We start from the raw sequence: 20,236 nt of genomic DNA on the forward strand, positions 1-20,236 counted from the left end.
CAAACTTCACTCGGTACTCCAGTGACATCATTACCACATTGGTGGTTATGCATGAGGTTCAAGTCAGGGCACAGCCTGAACCCGTGTCACTCACAGCACGCATTTGAAAGTTTAACAAACCGCTCTTGTTTTTTTCCTGATTCTTACAGCAGTTTCCTCTGGAGTTGCTGAACTGTTTGTAAAAAAAAAAAAAAAGTGAATGTAATTCTATTTTAATTGTTGGTATTCATAGTATATCTGGTGTTCTATACTCTGAATAGAACTGATACTGCAGTGGGGTTTTAATATAAGCACAAGTAGTACCAAACAAAATGCTTGATCATCAAGATAATGTTCTGCTAATACCGTAATCGCCCTCACAAAGCAAGCCTTTCCTTTTTTAAGACTAAGGAAAACTTGCCCTTTGGTGCTGTGCTGCACTTCCAGAATGCTTACTGTTTTTTCTTGGATTGCCCAAATGCAGTCAGATTTGGAAATCGGACTTCAGCTTCAGTGGGGAGATGTCACCTGCTGCTCTACCTGATCTGGCAAAAGTTGAAGCTTAATGTAACGGTTTCTTCTTTCTGCTATTAGGTATTTTTATAGGCTGATCACAAGAGTTTCCAATCTAGAAGGTGGTGTTATAAATAAATCCACTGATTAAAAGCTGAAGCTAGACCAAGTCAGATTAGAAAAAAGTGCAGACTTACAGGCTGGGTATCACATTGGCACAACTTACGAAATGTTCTGGTGCCCTCTTCAGAGAGAGTGACACTTAAATATGATTTTCCAAAATGGAAAAATTAAAATAGGAATAATTTGTCCTATGTACTGCTCAATATAGTATATACTTTTTCTAAATAAAAGCCTCAATTCTGACTTTAAAATATTTTGCTCCCAGACAGCTGAGCTTTTTTCTATTTTTCCTTGTCTCCTTGGTTGTCATTGATGAGAATGCAATATAAGTAACTTATGTATGATTTTTTTCTTCTACCTCTAACAGTTCTTAGGTTTGGATATTAAGACCTATACGCACTGTGCACTAAGCTCCAAAGATAATTTCTGCCTGTCCAGAATGGAGAACAGCATGTGGTAGAGAGGGCTGTTTTGTGAATGCTCTCTAATCTGTAGCATGTGTCATCAGTGCAAAAAATTGACTCAGAATGTATTGTTTTGCTGTCTTGGCAGTAAAAGCAAATGCTATTTTACTAGTATGGTTAAAATTGAAGGGACCACTATTTTAGTCTACATCTTCTTGAAAAGAAATCCATCTTAACTGTCTTTGGGTGTAAATTCAGGTCTGCAGCGTATTTCACAGTCACTCCTCGCTTTGATAACTTGACGCTTCTGACCTTGTATGAAAGAGTAGGTGGACTTAAACTTCTTATTTTGAAGACCTTCTGATTTTCGTAGCATTTTTATTATGCCCTATAAAGGAGATGTTAAATTTTATTCCTGTAACAACAGGTTAAATTTGTGGTCAAACACAATAGGAAGACTGGGTTGTATGTGAGAGGAAGACTAGTATGTGAGGAGGGAAGATGAGCTAAGCTGAGTTTGTTAAAGAAGTTTAGTATCAAAATCGTGCTGCAACAAATAAACTTCCAGATAGAAGCAGTTCATTATGTTCAGAAGTGAGTTGCAATTGTTACTGTCCGTCCAGCAGAAACAATACTCAGCTCTATCCAGGGTCCCATGTTGTGTTACTTAAGCCTGCTCATTTCAGTTCTTAAACCTTGTGGTGGTATCTGTACTTTAGGGATTTTTTTGCTTGCTTGTTTCAATTACCTCAGTTTCACTGGCAGTTTATTAGTAAATACTCCCCACTGGTATGTATTCTCAATTAGAAGATAAACTCTATTTTGGGGCAAGAGTGGACTTTGAAATGGCAGATTCTTTGAGAGGCTAAAGATCTCATTAGGAAAAGTGGCCTAAATAACTGTACCCATAGTAGTATGTAATGTTGGAACAGATAAAGAAAACGGATGTTAACCCTTAATGTTTGGGCAAAAAAATAATAATACTCTTTTCTTTTGATGGCTTTAAGCAAGTGGCTTTAGGTTTTTATTTTTCCTCTAACTTCATGATTTATAGAACGTCTCGTCACTTTGTAGCTTCCTGGGCTGTTGGAACCATAGGCTTCAGGGTGCTAAGTGCATTTCTGCTGTAGGAGTCTCCCAGTAACTGTGTTCTGACAGTTCTGAAAATAAATGTTTAGTATTACTGCTATCTTGGAAACTGGTAAAGGGATATCAGTGCTCAAATTCAGCATTTCGATAATGAATTGATCATTCCAGGACATGGTCACAGCGAGGCGTTAGATTGGGACTTAACGTGTTCTGCACTTGAAGTCAGTTTGAGGACTTGAATCATTCAGGGTTACTTCCCAAGTCCGACTGGGCAGCCTGTGTGCTGGATTGTCCTTAAGGCTGTTGTTCATGAGGAAGCCCTCTTTAGGGAACTGCAGTCACATCCGCAAATGGCACCTGTTTCACTTGAAGTGTGCTCCTTTGCCAAGTAGAGTTATGCCAGGCTTCAAATTGAACACATGTAAATGATTGCACACACATGGAGTGGAAATTGACCCATAATGCTACCATGGTACTGGGAGGAGTCAGATAAGAAGTGGGGAGCTTTGAACTCCAGAATAAAGGCTAGGGGGCTAGGTGTAATCAAGATAACATTGCTAGGTAGCTGTAAGTAGCTGTAAAACTCAGTATTTGCGGGTATTAAATTGTCCATATTTTCAGTGAGGCAATATGTCTTGTTTAAAATACTTCTAACTTGTATTGCAACTAAATGTGAGTCCAGTTTCTGTCAAGGAGTAGAAACTGTAAATCATCTGCTACAGTATAGACTTGCATGCCGTTAAATAAGTGGCTTTTTTTGACCCCTTTACATGGACTAGGCTTTTTTAAGATTCCTTTGTGGGATAAAGCTCAGTATTATAATGCTAAAATACTATTTGGTGCGTGAACAAAAGGATTGTGAGGAAGGCTGTAATGATTTGAACAAAGCCCTGCTCTAACTGTTCCAAGAAGCAGTCACTTTTATAGTTACAGAGGCTGTTTTCTTGGTTGTTAAGTATTTGTCTAAACTATGCTTTAAGAATACATATCTAAATGACTTCAAAACCAGCTTATTTGATTTTTCTGGAGCTGCTGTAGAAATCAAGTGACCACTTAGCATTATTTTTTTTTAAATAATTGATGAAAATACTTCTGTAACTGACTTGTGCTTTTAGGCTTAAAGCTATGAGGTTATCTGAAGTTAGACTGTAGCAGCTCTGTATTAAGCAACACAAATACATACTCTCCTAATTTCTTGTTGTCTTCCAAGTTATGGCTTTGGGTAATACTAGTAGTTGTTCTGTGGTCTAAAATAGTTTAATAAAAAGCAACAAAAGCAACATGAGATAGATTTGTGTTAAAGTATATGGTAAAAAGCCTTCTACTCGTAGATGGGATCTGTGCTAGACTGCTCACCAAAGAATTTCCTGTCTTATCATAGGATAAATTCCTATCTATAGTAAGTTTCACTTATGCTTATGAAAGTGTATTTGAGACCATAAATGACTTAGTGTCGTAGCTGTTTTGCAGAGAGCTGCTCAAAATAGTTCTGTAATAGATCCTGATATAAAGTTGTTTTTTTACATATTGGAAATACTTCGAATGTTTTACTCCAGCCTTCTCAAATGGAGATGGTGAGGGAATATAATGCATCTTACCTTAAATTGTTGAGATAAACTTGCAAGCAGCAGTATTGTAACATTAAATGCTTCAGTTCTGATGATCGAGGCAATAATAATTGTGAGTAGCTCTTGTGGCAATATTGATGCCTGAATATCAATCTACAAGAGCAGGAGTCTCTCCTGGCACGTCAGATTTTTGTGAATATTGTGTTTTGAGTTTGAACGATTTAGAGGTATTTGGAAGTAGTGGACTGGGAGATGACTCTTGCACACTTCTCTCCAGTTACTTCAAGATAACTTGTTTGCAGCTGCTTTTTGTGTTAAGAAGTAATGAAGACTTCAGCATAGCCTTGGCAAATGTGGTAGTGTATTGGAGTGGGCCGTAGCTCTCCAGCTGCTGTAAGAACTACAAAAATGTGTACGTGGATCGACAGGCATTATGCCCCCATCGCACCGAGGCATTAGCCTGTTGTTCAGTGATATCTGAAAACCAGCTGCAATTACATGTCTGCATATGAACTTCCCCATGATGTCAGGAGAGCATATTGAATACTTTTGCCATTTTTGGCTGAGGTCACTGTTTGTCTAATGCTATTTTCTCTTGCTGCTCAAGGGCATGGTGGCTTAAATTAGTTTTCATGTACTATAAAGATACAAAAAGACAATTTGTGGCTATTTATGGGATCCCTTCATATACACATGCTTATAAAAAGATGTGCAACTCCTCAAGCTAAACTGCTCAATCTCTGCTGGTTTTAATGGTGGTTGGGGCTTTTTTGATGTTATAAAAGGTCACGTGGTGCAAATTTACTCAATGTTCAAAGTAGCACTTAATTCTTTTCAGCATTTTGTTCCTTAGCTTTCCTGTCTGAATGATTGTGTGTTTTAAGGCTGTAACACCATTGCTGACTTTCTCATGGCGTTATTTGTTAACGTGCATCATTGCTGTTAGTTGCATAAGCAGTTCCTGCAGGAATTGCAGCTTGTTTTAATTTTACTGCAGGGACACAGTCCATTTACTGAGAAAATCATCTCTTATTAGCTAGTTATTGAAGTATTCTCCCTTGTCTCTATGCATTCTTTTATAATAAAAATGAATTTAACACTTGAATAACTGCTATATCACGTTAGGAGTAAATGTGATTATATGCATTTGTTAGAAATGCTGATGTGTAAATGTAGACCCCCCTCAAACATTGGTCAGAAATGTGACAATACACCTTTTTAGCAAGTTAAGTTGCTTGCATGCAGCCGTTTATTTGAAGTAGTCACAAAATAGTGAGGCTTAGTTCTTTTACTTTCCTTAAAAAATAGGAAAAACTCTAGATAGGAGAAAGTAGAAAGATGGGAGGATTAATTCTGGGATGATAAAGATGCAGGAGCAAAACTGGCCATGCAGCTCTGGCAGCTGACTTCATCACTCTGCCATCTTTAGGAGTGTGCTGTTAACTCTTCTACCACCTGCTGCCTTGGTATCTCAAACGCTTAACAGAGGAGGTGGTTCTTTATTATTATTTTCATCCAGTGTTGTGCTCTAAAAAATAGAAATGTATGACAAACACAGCATAGAGTTCTGCCAAAATTTTATGGGGATTTGGACTGTGGTGTATTTCATACAGTGGCATTACTGAGAGGTAAAGCTAGTTTAAGATCTGAATTTAGCTTTCAATTCTAAAATATCTGGCAGTATTCAAAGGATAACATTAAAAGAGCAGATCTGCATAAGCAGTTTCTAAATAAACAAACATGGATAATGTTCTGATCTTTGGAGAACAGAAAACTGACTTTGGGCATAAAGAAGACAACCAGAAAACTGGCCAGGACGGCCTTTCTGAAAAGGGAACTTGATTCAACTTATAAATAACCAAAATTTGTAGCTATGTATTCTGAAATTGGTATCTTTCTCTTGAGAATGTTCTCCCTTTGCTGTAATGTAGTCATGTGATTAGAAGAACAAAATAGTGATTTGCAAAATGTTTCTTTGAGGTTAGGTAGGGGTAGAGATCTTGAAGACAAATATACAATTTTCAAAGTGTATATTGGATACTCATAGAATTAGAGTATTGCAAACCACAAAATCTGTAAGAAGCTGTTAATAATCTTAATAACCTAAACAGTTACTGGAAAATTCATTTTCCTGGCTGATAAAGCTAATAGTAGTTTGGTTAGAAATCTCACCAAAAAAAAAATAACTTGGTCTTATTCATTTCTTTGTAGTTGGAGACAAGGTTCCTGCTGATATAAGAATTACGTCTATCAAATCTACAACTCTAAGGGTAGACCAGTCAATTCTCACAGGTATGAGTTCTGTGACTTTGGAATAATTATGTGTACATTTGGAAGTGACTTTTTACTGTTCTAGAATAATATAAACTATTTCACTATGGACAATCCAGAAGCTATAAAAGTGCAATGTTGCACTTAAGTGCAGTATATTTCTGATCTAGTTACTTAAATCTAGGCCGTTGAATGCGTTAACTTTGTTGCTTGTGTTCACATTCGTGGGATGAATATTTTTCTGAGACTTATAAAACCTTATTGGTATTTTTTTAGTCAAGAAGCACAGGAATCTTGTGGGAAACAATTTCTTTCCTAGTTTATGCATTCTTCTAGGTCTGAACATCCTGTCACTGCTTGAATATGAAAGTATGAAAATCTTACTAAATGTCTTCTGTAACACCCATTTTCTCTCACAAGAGCTTCTAAAATACAGGCAGCTGTTAAATTGCTGTTACTAAAGCCTTATTTGCTGAAATTCTGTCCATGCACATTCATGTGTTTTCCGATACTAGCTCTCAAGCGCAGGAGCTAAATTTAGAGCACTTTCAGATTAGTTGAAAACAAAACAAAGTAACAGTACTTCTGAATATAGGAAAGAAGCTAGGAATCAACCAAGCATGTTATAAGAGTTTTCTCAGCTGGAACATGAAGATCTATCTGCCTGTTTTGGTAGCATAAATAACAAATGTCAACTAGCTCTGAATTTTGAAACATAAATTTTTGATGAATAATTTACTTTTTGATCCTTAAATTCGTCTTGAAAAACAGGCTGCAAATTTTCTTTGTACATATCCTGAATAGCACAAGACTGGTCAAGCTTACTTATGTTTAGCATAAGAAAATGTAAGCACTCAATGTTTGTAAAGCTATCAGAACTGGAAGAAGTAGAAGTAGTCAACTGGAATCTTGCATAAGGGGAATAATGAATTCCCTACCATTATTTAAATAACTGAAAATATTTACTTTTTTAAAGAAAACACTTTTTCAGACTATTTTAATTTGATATTTGAGTCTTCTAATTAATAAAACAGGACTGAAGTCTAAGATGCTCATCAAACCTTTTAAAAGTAGGAAGCTTTGGCTCTCTTGGGCTTACAAAAAGTAGTATGCTTTTAGCTTCAGTCACTGAGTTACCACTATTTGAAATCTGATGTAGTAATTAACGTCTGTTCTTACTGAAAAGCAGCTTTGTATTCCTGTGTGATGTTTATGGAAATTGATACACTGAAGGTTTTTATGGAAGATATTTCAGAAGGCTTCCAGCTAAAGGAGTTAACTGACAGATGGCTGCATAGTGTTAAAAAGAGAAAATCAAGGTTTGCCAATAAATGCATAAACTGGTAACGTGTAATTATTTAAATGAGAATGTAACTCTTCCAATGCATAGAGAACATAAATGCTCATGAATGCATGAGAAGCACACAGTGACACTGAAGTAGAAAATTCTTGGTGAAATAACGATGAGAGGTCATCCTTGATGCAGTAGATCTTGCTGTGTTAAAGGAAGGAGTGGAGTGACTGCCTGTGTGACCACTTTAACATCTCTTAAAAGACGTGGTTTATGCTTCGTTGATTCTAACCCTATAAAATGTTTACTTAAATCCTACCTTATTTTCATTAAAAGCTAGCTGTTCAATTCTTTGGTCAGTTGAAATATTTCCTATTTCACTTAAGCAATTAAAATAATGTGAAGAAAGCAGTTTGACACACATTCTTTTTAGGACTGAAGATGATAACTTTTGATTCCCTACAGGACTCAAGATGATAGATGTATAATCTCTTCTTAAGGCTGTTTTCTTCATTTTAGGTGAATCTGTGTCTGTTATAAAGCACACTGACCCTGTACCTGATCCTCGTGCTGTAAACCAAGACAAAAAGAACATGCTATTTTCTGTAAGTTGTTTTGAAAGTTTTAAAACATACAAATCGATACAGATAGGCTGATAAACAAAAGTGAGGAGAACTTAAGGTCTGAATCTAAAGGCCATATGACTTCTTGGTCGTATTCTCTGTGCCATCTGTACGTAGTCTCCATGTGCATCAAACGGAATGAATTAAAAGTTAAAAGTAACTTTTAATGAAAGCTATCCTGATGCTTGTTGAAACCAGTTTATATGAGGACACTTTTGTCCTATACAAGAAAGTCTTGAAGGCTGGAGTACATGCACTTTTAAAGTACGCCTAAATGACTACTTTTCCTAAAGTAATTGTTCTCAGGACTGATAAGAAAGCGTACCTGAATTGTGCTATTGTGTTGTTAAAGCTGAGAACTAGCTTGATAAAACAGAAATACAGAGTTGATTCGAAATTTGTTTGAAGGAAGTGTTGAATGCCTTTCAGACACTGAAATAGTTCTTACTGTTGGTGAACTCCTTGTAGAAAACCTAACTTCTTGCTCACTTTAAACATGTTCACACAATCCCACAGAACATGTCTGTTACTCACAGTAAATAACATTATTTGCATTCATTCTTGCCAGGCTAAAACAAAACAAACCCACTTAAGATTCCAGTAGAAATAGGTACTGCTTGCTTAGCAGCTGGGTTTGATTTTGGTGCTTATAGTAGACCAGTATGGGTTCGTATCGGGCCTAATTTGTAAATAGAAATTTATCTATATTCTCTTGCATATACTGGGGGAATGTCATTCTTCTTCTCTTCTCCCTTTCCATATCCTAACTAAAACATGTTCTCTCTAGTCTGGCCTTGTATAAGTGTGTGTTGTTTTATGATTTCTTTTAATGAAGAAACTGTTTACAGTTTGAATGCAAGTTGTTTTCTCTTCCCTTTCTGTACATTAGGGTACTAACATTGCTGCTGGTAAAGCTATGGGAGTGGTTATTGCAACAGGAGTAAACACTGAAATTGGCAAAATTCGTGATGAGATGGTGGCTACTGAACAAGAGAGAACCCCTCTCCAACAGAAGCTGGATGAGTTTGGAGAGCAGCTGTCTAAAGTCATCTCACTTATCTGCATCGCTGTTTGGATAATAAACATTGGTCACTTTAATGATCCGGTTCACGGTGGCTCCTGGATTCGAGGTGCTATCTATTACTTTAAAATTGCCGTTGCTCTTGCTGTTGCTGCTATTCCCGAGGGTCTGCCCGCTGTCATTACCACCTGCTTGGCTCTTGGAACCCGCAGAATGGCCAAGAAGAATGCTATTGTTAGAAGTCTTCCCTCCGTAGAAACCTTGGGGTGCACCTCAGTTATTTGTTCTGACAAGACTGGTACCCTGACCACGAATCAGATGTCAGTCTGCAGGGTATGTTGAATTGGCTTGCTCTGTTTTTCTTTCTCTCCTCAGCCATTCAGTTTGAATAGTCAGCGTTGTTTGAATTCTTTTGATCAGGAGTTTTTTGGTTCTCATATCATGAAGATCTTGCTTTATTTTCCTAAGATAAGCTTCTACTTTTAATTCAGTTTTCCAGTGTGTAGTGCTTAAAGGCTTTTATCTCTTCCCTTATTTAGTCATGGCCAAAAATAACTGTACCCGCATTTGATGAAAGGAAAGGTTGTTTGCAAGCAGCTTCCTATTGGCTGTCTGTAAGCACGTCAGACTACCGGCAATTAGTTGGTATGATTTGTCCAGTTTCAGAAAGTGGTAGGATGTGTAGAAGTGTAAAAACATTCACTTTGACATAGGAAGATGACAATGGTGGAGAAGCTTAGCAATGAGAAAAAGGCAGAAGGTTTACTAGCAGTAGCTTGGATGGTCTGAGTTATCTTCTCTACTGTTTCCACCTTTATTTGGTTCTTTGCTAGCTGCTGTTGCTCTGATGTAGATCCCTATATTGGTTTCAATATGTGTGACTAATCCGGCAACTGGAGGAGCTGTTGACCCTGTCACCTGCATTGCCAGGGTCCTCTTCAATGTATGGTGCGCTTTTATGTAAGCATAAGTGATGTGTGCGCCTCCCTTTCTGCTAGTATTCTTTCTTGTGATGATTAATTGGAGATTTTTATAGCTAGTCACCTGTGTTGTGTTGCCAGTTTTCCATGCTTCTCATGTACTTGATATTCTGAGTAGGAATTTTATGGAGAAAACACTAAGTTCTTTTCGTAATTGTAGATGTTCAGCAGCATAGCAAATCTATGATATCAAATGTTTGTTCAGAGTCATTACATCAGGTTAGAATTCCAAATATGTAAATGTTGAGCACTACAGACTGGTATTTTTGGCAAAAGTTTATAAGTCTTAACCACTTTTATTCTCATGTGATTGATTTTTCTTTTTAATTGGTGGTTGACTTATTCTACGTGCTTAAGTATTGTAGTATTTATACCTAAGAGACACAAAGCAGCTGCTCATCAGTATTCCAGAGGAGGTTACTTGCAGTAGAGTTGCATAACTGCCCTAGTCTTTGCAGAGATTTTTCATCACCAAATGCAAGCCGCCAGAAACGAAGATGCCAAAAGCAGAAGGCTTCATGGTTAACTCATTTGAGAACCTTCAGATGTGTTTACGTAAAAACTCAAATGCTCTACTCCTTATTTTCAGAGGGCTAAATGTTCTACATCTCTAGCAGTACAACTTACTGTGTCAAGCAGCTAAAGAAAAACCTTAATTGCTTGATTTTGCAAAGCACAGCAAAATCCTAACATCTGTAAACAGTCTGTGTATTCAGTTTCACTTGAAGCAGAGAGATTACCTAGCTTTTTAAGAAGTATTTTCGCAATAGTAATTCCCTTTGCAGTTACAGTTTTCATAGTGTTAAGTAGTAACTCCTGAGTGCCCAAAGGAAACCTTTCCTAAATATTTCAGTTAAAAGCAATGTTTCTTTAGGAGAAGATTTGAAGTCTTGTTTTAATGTCCTCCTGTCCCGTTATCTCACACAAGAACACATTTACTCTGTTTTGTGGTCTGTTAATTTATCTGCTTGTTTAGCTTTTTGGCTTTTAAAATTACTTTGAAGATTACAGGGACTCCAGACATTGCAGATCTAAATACTAGGCTGTATTTTGTGAGTGCTTGCCTGAAACATAAGGCAGCACAGTGAGGGGAAATGAAGATAATTAAGATGAGGTATAGCAAAATGGCTCATAGTAACCAACTAGTAAGAAGTTGTATTAAAATACACTATCAGTCAGTGAGGAAACTTTGTCCTCTACTACCAGTTAGTCCTGGTAGAGTATGACAACTTCAGGTGCCATGTTTATCTCCATTTTCACTGATTTGAATCTGCTTGCAGCTCTCCCAAAATGGAAACGGAAACAAAGGAAAGATGAACGGATGCATGTGTCTTAGAGCAGAAATGCATCCTTCAAATTAGTGTATTCATTTGAAAACAACTTCAGTCTGTGCTCTATGGACACTTGAGCTGTCTGAATGGTTCTAATCAACCAGTGTAGACTGATTGTAGATTAAGTCATTACAAATGACTTAAAGAAACAGGATAGGAAATGCTTTCACTGGTGTTGAGGGAAGCTTGTTGTAGTCTGCCTCTTGCCTTAAACCTTGCCTGCTACATACAAAAGCTTCTGTTATTTGTAGATGCTTTATATTTTTGCTTTGGTAAGAATTGTCAGTGTACAAGCTGTCTTGTGCTGCTTTTGATTGGAACTGCTACTTCAAACATACACAGGAGAATTGAGTCTGAAGCCAAGGAAGAACTTAGGCACGGTCAGGATTGTGAACTAGTCTAGTCCTAATAGCTGAAGTTAAGTGCACACTCTATAGGAATTTTTTCAGCTCTTTGATCTACTTCTGCCACAATTCAGTTTTCAAATAAGATCTGCTGAACTGAAGTGCTGTGTTCTGTACTTCATGCTTCAGTACAAGGAGCTGTTCAAACATGTATGGGAGTGAAGTTCAAAGTATTGTCTGGTTTTGTCTAGTTTACTGAACATGGACTTGCTTCTTGTACCTTGCATACTTAAGGTTTAAATCTCATGTATTAATTATTTTTCAAAGGCAGTAACACTGCTAATTCTAATTTCAGATGTTTGTCCTGGACAGAGTCGATGGAGATAACTGTTCTCTGAATGAATTTACTGTAACTGGTTCAACATATGCTCCCATGGGAGAAGTGTAAGTGTTAAATATTTGTTTCCTCATTGACTGTTACTTTAGACTTGCAAAGTGATGTGTATAATACTCAATAAATGAAAGCTCAACCAGTGAGTGCAAACTGCCTCAGAGAAGCTAGGAGATTTTCTTAAAGTATCTTATGAATGTGCTGAAGTTTTCTTAAATTTACTGTAAATTCATCTGTCTTGTCCTCAGCAGTTTGTGGGGCTTGATGCTTCTGTACTTGGATAGGTCTATGTGTTTGTCTCAGCCTGTGGTGTTTGAGCTGGTATTAAACACATTCACTTTGAAAAGGCACAATCCATTTGTTTTACTTTATCAGTTTCAAGTCTCTCCTAGTGGAATAGATGGTTCATCCTGACAGCCTCTAGAATCTTAGGGTTCTGATTCTAGAGGGAGAGCCTCTTTCTATCAGGTTGTTCCTGCTCCTTTTATTTGGCCAGTCTTTCACATATTTTTATCACTTCAGTTTTACAGAATTAGAATTCTGCTATGTGTAAAGTAGAACTAGATTCAATTATTTTAAACATCTTGACCTTATGGAGTTTCACATACAGGCCTGTGACTTCGTGCAGTCTTCACCAATCTCAGTAGCAATTATCCCTATATCAAAATTAATGTTCTCAGCAGCTGGAAATCTTAATTCCCCAAGTCTCTTTTTGTTTCAAAGCTAATTGCTGTCAAAAGCTTCTGTTTCAGCAGACGGAATTAGACAAGGTGACACTCTAAATCCTGAAAAGCATCTAGCTATTATGCTTTTGCTGCTCTCTCAAGAACTACAGATAAAAGAAATACTAAAATTCAGTGAGGTGACAAATGTGACTATAAGAGAAGTCATCAATGTATATTAATGTCTGTTTTTACTTGCTGAAACTGGGGAAATATGAACAAGTGTGTGAGAAGCACTGCGTTCATGTACATAGCATTTTGTAGTGACTGATAAACTTTTTAGGGGCTGATTTCTGTTAGGAGACTGTGTCCTGAGGCCTGACAAAACACTCTAAACTATTTGACAATGTGCATGCTAGTTTGCAAAACGAGAGCACAAAAGTAACAGTGATTGTTAAGAACTGCTGCAAATAGCTAGTGGACTGCATTTCTTCACGTTTAGCTAATCAAAAAACCTGAAGCTTAAGAAAAACCTTCACCTAGAACTGACCCCAGCAACTTTGACTCCATGTGTACTTGTGTTACTTCAGACATTGTGATTGCTGATAAGGAACAGGCAGGGGAAAGCTGGTATAACAAGTTAGGGATATTCAAATATGCTGGTTGTCTGCAAGTTCAGAACAGGTGAAAGCAGGCTGTACCAGCTGTGATAGACAATGTGACAAACTGAGAGCTGCTGAGAACTTTAAAGAGTTAAGAGCTTAGAGCTGCTAAATTTTGCTTATGACTGTAGGATTATATGCAAAATGGAACTTTAAAGCATACTTATTTTTTAAGATGCATTTTGTTCATATGCTATTATGCAACACTGGATTTTTTTGCAGTACTACAAGAGACTGAACAAAAAGCTTACATAATCAGACGTCATAGGCTATGTTAAGCATTCTTATGGAGCAGTGATCCATTTCTTTCCATCAGATGTTTTTCTCCTTGAGGGCTTTAATAAGAGACGTTACATGAGAATTATGTCTTGCTGATTCCGGTAAAAATAACAGCATTGAGCACTTCTTTTATGGTTCCTTTATGTTTACTCTAGAAGTGTGCTGATACCTCACAAAATGAGTTCATTTATTACCCATTTCCAAATGTGAAAGCAAAGAAGTTCCTTTTATTTGTGATGCCTGAATGGTATATTGCTTCAGGAAAATGTACCTTTGCTTTTCCTAAAGAGCTCAGATATCCATCATTAAGTATATATAACTACTAGAAAAGAGTATTTCTTTGCTAGTGGAATTTGTATTGTGAAATGGCCTAGCTTTTCGTTGGTTTAGGAGATTCGCATATAGCACAGATTAATTTTTAAGAAATGACAAAGACCAAACCTACTGCCTGTCCAGTTCATGCATAGCAGTAAATCTGCAGAATGTGCAGTGAGACTAAGGAAGTTAAGCTCCTAATGTATCCGGCAATATCCCTTTCCTTGGAACTCCCCTACAAGTTGTACATGCTGTAATACTGATTTCATATTCTTCTTTCACTGAACTCTTTACTTCTGTTCTGTGTTGCTGTATGACTGTCACTGGAGGAGATAATATTTTGTAATTCAGGTAGTAATTTCATCAGTAATGTCGTTCTGTTCATTTCTGACTTACCTAAAATTCAGATTTCACCTTTATCAAATTTATATGATAGACGTATATCACAATTTATTTTTGTGTCAACTAACTGCGTATCTCTTTAAAGGTATTCGGATTCTCTGGTGAACTTTATAGTTCCAAGTCCTTAATAAGCGTTGTACTAAATGTCAACACAGTAGAGGGTTTAAAGAGGGGAAACGTGAAATGCTAATACTAAATAACTAACATAAATTTCCCCCTTTTCATCCTCTGGGAAGGCATAAAGATGACAAACTTATTAAATGTAGCCAGTACGATGGCCTTGTGGAACTTGCAACAATCTGTGCGCTCTGCAATGATTCCTCTTTGGACTACAATGAAGTAAGTACATATCCTGGAAATATCCTGGAACAGAGGGGAGCGTGAGAATGAGGATAAATGTTTGTTCTCATCTGTCTATGTAATACCTTTCAGTGGTAAATCCCCTTCTATTCAAGGAAGAGTATTTAGGTCTTCTTAAGTATTAATTCTGGGAATGACTTGTTTGTTGAACACTGAGGAAACTTAAGCCAGGCAGTAAGCGTAATCTGGAACTTGGAGATCTCTTGCTGTGTAGAATGCACTGCCGCTTTCTTGCTTTGCCTTGCCTCCTTAAGGTTGCTACATCTAAAAATGACTTGAATACTTGATAAAATACTGACATCATTCTGTGCTGGTATTGAGAGGAAAGGCTTGAAATTTTCTACAAATTAGACTCCTCAAAGTTGCTTTTTAAAAATAGTTCTGCTTGTTTCATAAGCCATATTAAGACTTGTTAAGCATTTTTTTTCCATTGCGAAACTTGAACTTTGTCTCCAATAGGTTCCAGTTGAGGGTTAAAGTAAACTCTTGTTTGTTTGCTTTGTGTTAACTAAAGGCTAAGGGAGTATATGAAAAAGTGGGTGAAGCTACAGAAACGGCACTTACCTGTCTGGTTGAAAAGATGAATGTATTTGACACAGACTTGAAAGGACTTTCTCGAATTGAACGTGCGAATGCTTGCAACTCGGTCAGTACTCTTTTATCTGGAATTCATTGGGGAATGAGTTTTGTTATATATATTATCTAAATGTATTGTTACACTGTCTTCTTAAAAGGTGATAAAACAACTTATGAAGAAAGAATTCACTCTGGAATTCTCAAGAGACAGAAAATCTATGTCTGTCTATTGTACACCAAACAAACCAAGCCGCACATCCATGAGTAAGATGTTTGTTAAGGTAAGTGCTATGCCGGAGAAGTGCAGTTATGAAATGGCTGCAAAGACAGCATAACATTAGAAATGATGGCCAAACTAACTGCAGCTTGGACATGAAGAACTTTGGTAGTTTGAGCAAATGCTGTGTTGGAAAGGAATTTTAACTAAGATTTTTTTTTCTTTTTTGCTTTTGCAAGGGTGCTCCTGAAGGTGTAATTGACAGATGTACGCATGTCCGTGTTGGAAATGCTAAAGTAGCGTTGACCCCAGGAATTAAGCAGAAAATAATGTCTGTTATTAGAGAGTGGGGAACTGGTAGAGACACATTGCGTTGCTTGGCTCTGGCAACCCACGACAATCCACCTAGAAAAGAAGAAATGAATCTTGAGGACTCCTCAAACTTCATTAACTATGAGGTAATTTTAGTAAAATGTCCTTTTAACATTTCTTCCTCTCCCAAACTGGGAAATGGTGACTCCTTATGTTTGACCCTTTTCTTGAGGTAGTCAAAGCTGAGAGTGTCTTACTGAGTGTTTTTGATGTCAGACACAATAGTTAGCCACATCTGTGGAGGGAATTGTCAGTTTATAGAACAGGTTATATGTAGCTTTGAAGAAATTCAAAGGATACAGTCTGGGAATGTTCTGTGGTTTCTGGTAACTGCCCCCCCCCCCCCTTTTTTTCCCCAGTTAATTTTGGGTTTAAAAGAAAAATGTGCATTTGTTCTTGATGGCTGGCTATACGTGCTGTCACTTGGCTAAAAGCAGGAGAAATCAGCTAAAAAGCCACCTACAAGTTTTACTATTTTGCATATATACATACAGTCCTGAAGGTCGTAAGACCATAAACTGTTGCAGAGACTGAAAAACCTTCCCAGAAGTGCATTGTGGTTTTGGCTTCAATGATTTTTAGTTTGATGCTGCTCAACTGCGAAGACCTCTGGGGATTTTATGATGAAACCTAACTACCATTTTGTGCTCTGAGGATTGGGTTTACTTCCCCTCCTCCGTACTGTCATCTGCGAAAGCTGTCCATGATTATCATCTTAGCTACGCTGTAATTTTCCAATGAAATCTGTATCAAGGACTTGGGCTGGGGTGGAGTGTTGGGGGGTGTGACAGCAATTGGTGAGTTTTGGCTTGTGCACTGTGCTGCTGGCTCTGATTGTGAAAAAGAAAGACTTGACTGTAAGTTGAATTTTCGAGGGTGACAATTAGATCACAGCTAATGAAATGAGCATATTTGAGGCAAGATTTGAAAATGTAGGATCCCATTTCAGTGTGTGCTTGTGCTCTCGGAATTAACTATATGTCCTCCCATGTGCCTCTCATGCATGTGGTACCATGTAGCGTCGTGATTCCGAAAGCACCAAATGCTGCCTCGCCTCCTCTTACTTGTCAATGTGCATATAGATGTGTGACATTTTGCTTCTCCCACTGTCTGAATTAAGTGTCAGACCTAAAGCGCTGTGAAAATTTAGCATGGTGAAACAGGTAATCCTTCCAGAGTGAAAACAACAAGTATATAATGCATAATACACTGGCTTTGGCTAAACATCAAGTTGACGTAGGCTTCAGTGTCCAATTGCCCAATATAGAATATTGGGAATGAGAGTAAAAACAAAGGTCACTGCTGAGGTGTGTGTTTAGCATGCAAGTAAAATGATTGTTTTGCAAGTGTCAGATGTCTACAGGTTTTTGTGCTAAAACTCAGTACTGTATTGTTTCAGACCAATTTGACCTTCGTTGGCTGCGTGGGTATGCTGGATCCCCCAAGAATTGAAGTAGCTTCATCTATAAAGCTGTGTAAACAAGCTGGTATCAGAGTTATTATGATTACTGGTGACAATAAAGGCACAGCAGTAGCTATTTGCCGACGCATTGGTATCTTTGTGGAAGATGAAGATGTGTCTACAAAAGCCTTTACTGGCCGTGAATTTGATGAGCTCTCACTTGCTGCCCAAAGAGATGCTTGCCACCATGCCCGTTGCTTTGCTCGTGTGGAGCCTTCCCACAAATCTAAAATTGTGGAGTTTCTTCAGTCTTTTGATGAGATTACAGCTATGGTGAGGAATTGAACTTTTTACTTTTTTTGAAAGGCAGATACTGTGTTTAAACCTAAATTATGCCCTGTCAGACTGATGCCTTGTTCAGGACTTCTGCTTTTTCCTGAACTCCATCTCATAATAGTTCTGTGCTTAAGTGATTTGTAAAGATGTAAAATACCAGACACTATGCAAAATTCCTTTCTTGTCCTATATACAAGTGTCTGTTCTTTTTCAACTTTAAATTCTTGTTTTAGACTGGTGATGGTGTCAATGATGCCCCTGCATTGAAGAAAGCAGAAATTGGAATTGCTATGGGTTCTGGTACTGCAGTGGCTAAAACTGCTTCTGAAATGGTTTTAGCAGATGATAACTTCTCTACTATCGTAGCTGCTGTGGAAGAAGGACGTGCAATTTATAACAACATGAAGCAGTTCATCCGTTACTTGATCTCTTCCAATGTTGGAGAAGTTGTTTGGTAAGTTTCAGGTGTTTTCTTCGGGCTAGAGTAGCGATGATGGAGTCTTTTATTATTATTATTAATTTACTTCCAGTGTTTCTCACTAAAACCAGAGAAACAGGTTCTCCAGGTAGTGGCTCATCGTGACTGTGTGGAATGAGGTCTGTATACTTCTAGGGTCAGTAGCATTTACTGGAGGATTTTAGCCTACCACAAAAGATAAGCGTTGCATTGCATATAATACTGTAGCTCGGTAGGTGGCTAAAATGCTTTACAGTTATTTCTATGTTTGGAATACTTCTCTGTGGAACTTAATTTTAAAAATTAGAAAACAAAATCTTACAAGATCTGGTATTTCAGATAACATAGCCACGGATACAACTTAAATGTTTCTGTAACTTAAACCTCAAGTTACAGAAGAATGTGTTGTATGTGTCCTGGGGAGGAATTTTGCCCCAGTGCCACAGAATGTGTTGATCTCCTAACTGTTGCTTACATCAAAGCATACTTTCTCCCAGAGCTGAATATAATACAGCATTTGTCTTGCCCTATTTTTTGTAAACTTTAAAGAATTAAAAACTTTAATGCTGTTTGTGATACGAAATGGATAACTCCATGTGAGAGAACAGAAAGGATGCTTTAAGCTTAAGCATTAAAAAATTTGTTTGCATTCACAAGAATAAGCTTATAATTGGTGGGTTTTCTTATAGTATCTTCTTGACTGCTGCCCTGGGTTTTCCTGAAGCTCTAATTCCTGTCCAACTGTTATGGGTAAACCTTGTGACGGATGGTCTCCCTGCTACTGCTCTGGGCTTTAATCCTCCTGATCTTGATATCATGAATAAGCCACCCCGCAACCCTAAAGAGCCACTGATCAGTGGATGGCTATTCTTCCGTTACCTAGCTATTGGATGTAAGTAGTAAGAGCTTTCTTATTTTTCTTAAGTAACTACAGCACGTAGATTTTTTTGAGGCCCACTTTGAAAGCTATGTTTAATATTTGCTAAGTTCTGAAAACTAGCAACAGATGATCTGTAGAATTGGTATTATCTTTTGAGATTCACTGTTTTGTGTATTTGCAGGCAATGGTAAAGCAGTATTTTTTTCGTTGCTAACAACAGAGGCAGAAAAAGTCATAGCTACATAACATCAGTAAGACATCTACCACTTCATCAGAATCTTTTGATTAGATTCTAGATTTATCTTTTAGATAAATTAGTCTTTTTTTTACAGTACTTGGAGGTCTTGAAGTAGAAGTTCAGGTGTGGCAAGTGAGATCTTCTCTTGCATAGAGTTCACAACACTGAAAAAAGTTTTGTTTTCCTTAAGGTTATGTTGGTGCTGCCACAGTGGGTGCTGCTGCTTGGTGGTTTATTGCTGCTGATGGTGGTCCAAGAGTTACCTTTTATCAGCTGGTACGTGCTCTGTTTAATTTCCGGGGGGAAAGGGGCACATTCCTTTTATACTTTTTTTTTGTGAAATGACAGTAGAAGAACAGTAGCTTATTTTTAAAAAAATTTTATGTAACGAGATATTCTTTTGGACTTGTTAAAGTAAAACTTATTTTAAAGACTAATCAATCATGATCAAGCTCAAAGGTGGCATACCTGAGCTTCTAAACAATTTGGAGGACTGAGTGGTGTCTTGTAAGTAAAAGACTAACAGGAATCTTTCTAAAGCTGGCAAAAACTTCTTGTTTTTTTGGTGCTTGTAGTGTCATATTAGACACTTGCCTCTCCTGTAGTGTGGTGCTTGTAGGATTCATATTAGAAGTGTTTTTCATAATACTACTTCCTAATAGCTTATTTTACATTTTAAAAGTTAACAAGCTGTAAAAATGAGTTCACGTTGTTCTGTTGTAGAGCCATTTTCTGCAGTGCAAAGAGGACAACCCTGACTTCTCTGGTGTCGACTGTGTGGTGTTTGAGTCTCCGTATCCAATGACAATGGCTCTTTCTGTACTTGTCACCATAGAGATGTGCAATGCTCTCAACAGGTTTGTATCTCCACATCAGAAAGCAAAGCTTTTGCGTAGCTTATCCAAAATCCCACCTTCTATGCAGTTTGGTTCCAAGTGTGTGGACAGCTCAACGAATAATGAGTCATACTTCCTTTCCAAATCCTGGCAGTGCAAACAAAATGACTCTCTCGTAGATAACATTTGAGATCCCTTGTCGTAAGGTGTATTTTTAATTCTGTCAGTTCATTCTGGTACTTTACTAAGCATAAGCAACTGATATATTTTCCGTTACTTTTAATCTGAGCTTAATTAATCAGATTATCCCTCCC

At 37.5% G+C, this 20,236-nt stretch overlaps 1 protein-coding gene across 6 annotated transcripts in view; it reads left to right on the forward strand.

Moving 5' to 3' along the window:
• ATP2A2 (ATPase sarcoplasmic/endoplasmic reticulum Ca2+ transporting 2) overlaps window positions 1–20,236 on the forward strand; it is a 45,711-nt gene that overhangs the window by 18,268 nt on the left and 7,207 nt on the right. For all 6 annotated transcript variants that reach the window (XR_014573614.1, XR_014573615.1, XM_083804309.1 and 3 more), the window contains 13 exons: window positions 5,888–5,968; window positions 7,758–7,843; window positions 8,751–9,215; window positions 11,893–11,981; window positions 14,485–14,587; window positions 15,123–15,254; window positions 15,343–15,465; window positions 15,641–15,859; window positions 17,173–17,508; window positions 17,745–17,965; window positions 18,658–18,860; window positions 19,277–19,362; window positions 19,810–19,943. Coding sequence is in view for 4 of the 6 variants with exons in the window: in XM_083804309.1 (XP_083660435.1) it covers window positions 5,888–5,968; window positions 7,758–7,843; window positions 8,751–9,215; window positions 11,893–11,981; window positions 14,485–14,587; window positions 15,123–15,254; window positions 15,343–15,465; window positions 15,641–15,859; window positions 17,173–17,508; window positions 17,745–17,965; window positions 18,658–18,860; window positions 19,277–19,362; window positions 19,810–19,943 (2,278 nt within the window). In the remaining 2 variants the exon portion in view is untranslated. The remainder of the gene's footprint in view (window positions 1–5,887; window positions 5,969–7,757; window positions 7,844–8,750; window positions 9,216–11,892; window positions 11,982–14,484; window positions 14,588–15,122; window positions 15,255–15,342; window positions 15,466–15,640; window positions 15,860–17,172; window positions 17,509–17,744; window positions 17,966–18,657; window positions 18,861–19,276; window positions 19,363–19,809; window positions 19,944–20,236) is intronic.

Source organism: Anser anser (assembly GCF_964211835.1).
Source record: "Anser anser genome assembly, chromosome: 18".
Classification (NCBI taxonomy): domain Eukaryota; kingdom Metazoa; phylum Chordata; class Aves; order Anseriformes; family Anatidae; genus Anser; species Anser anser.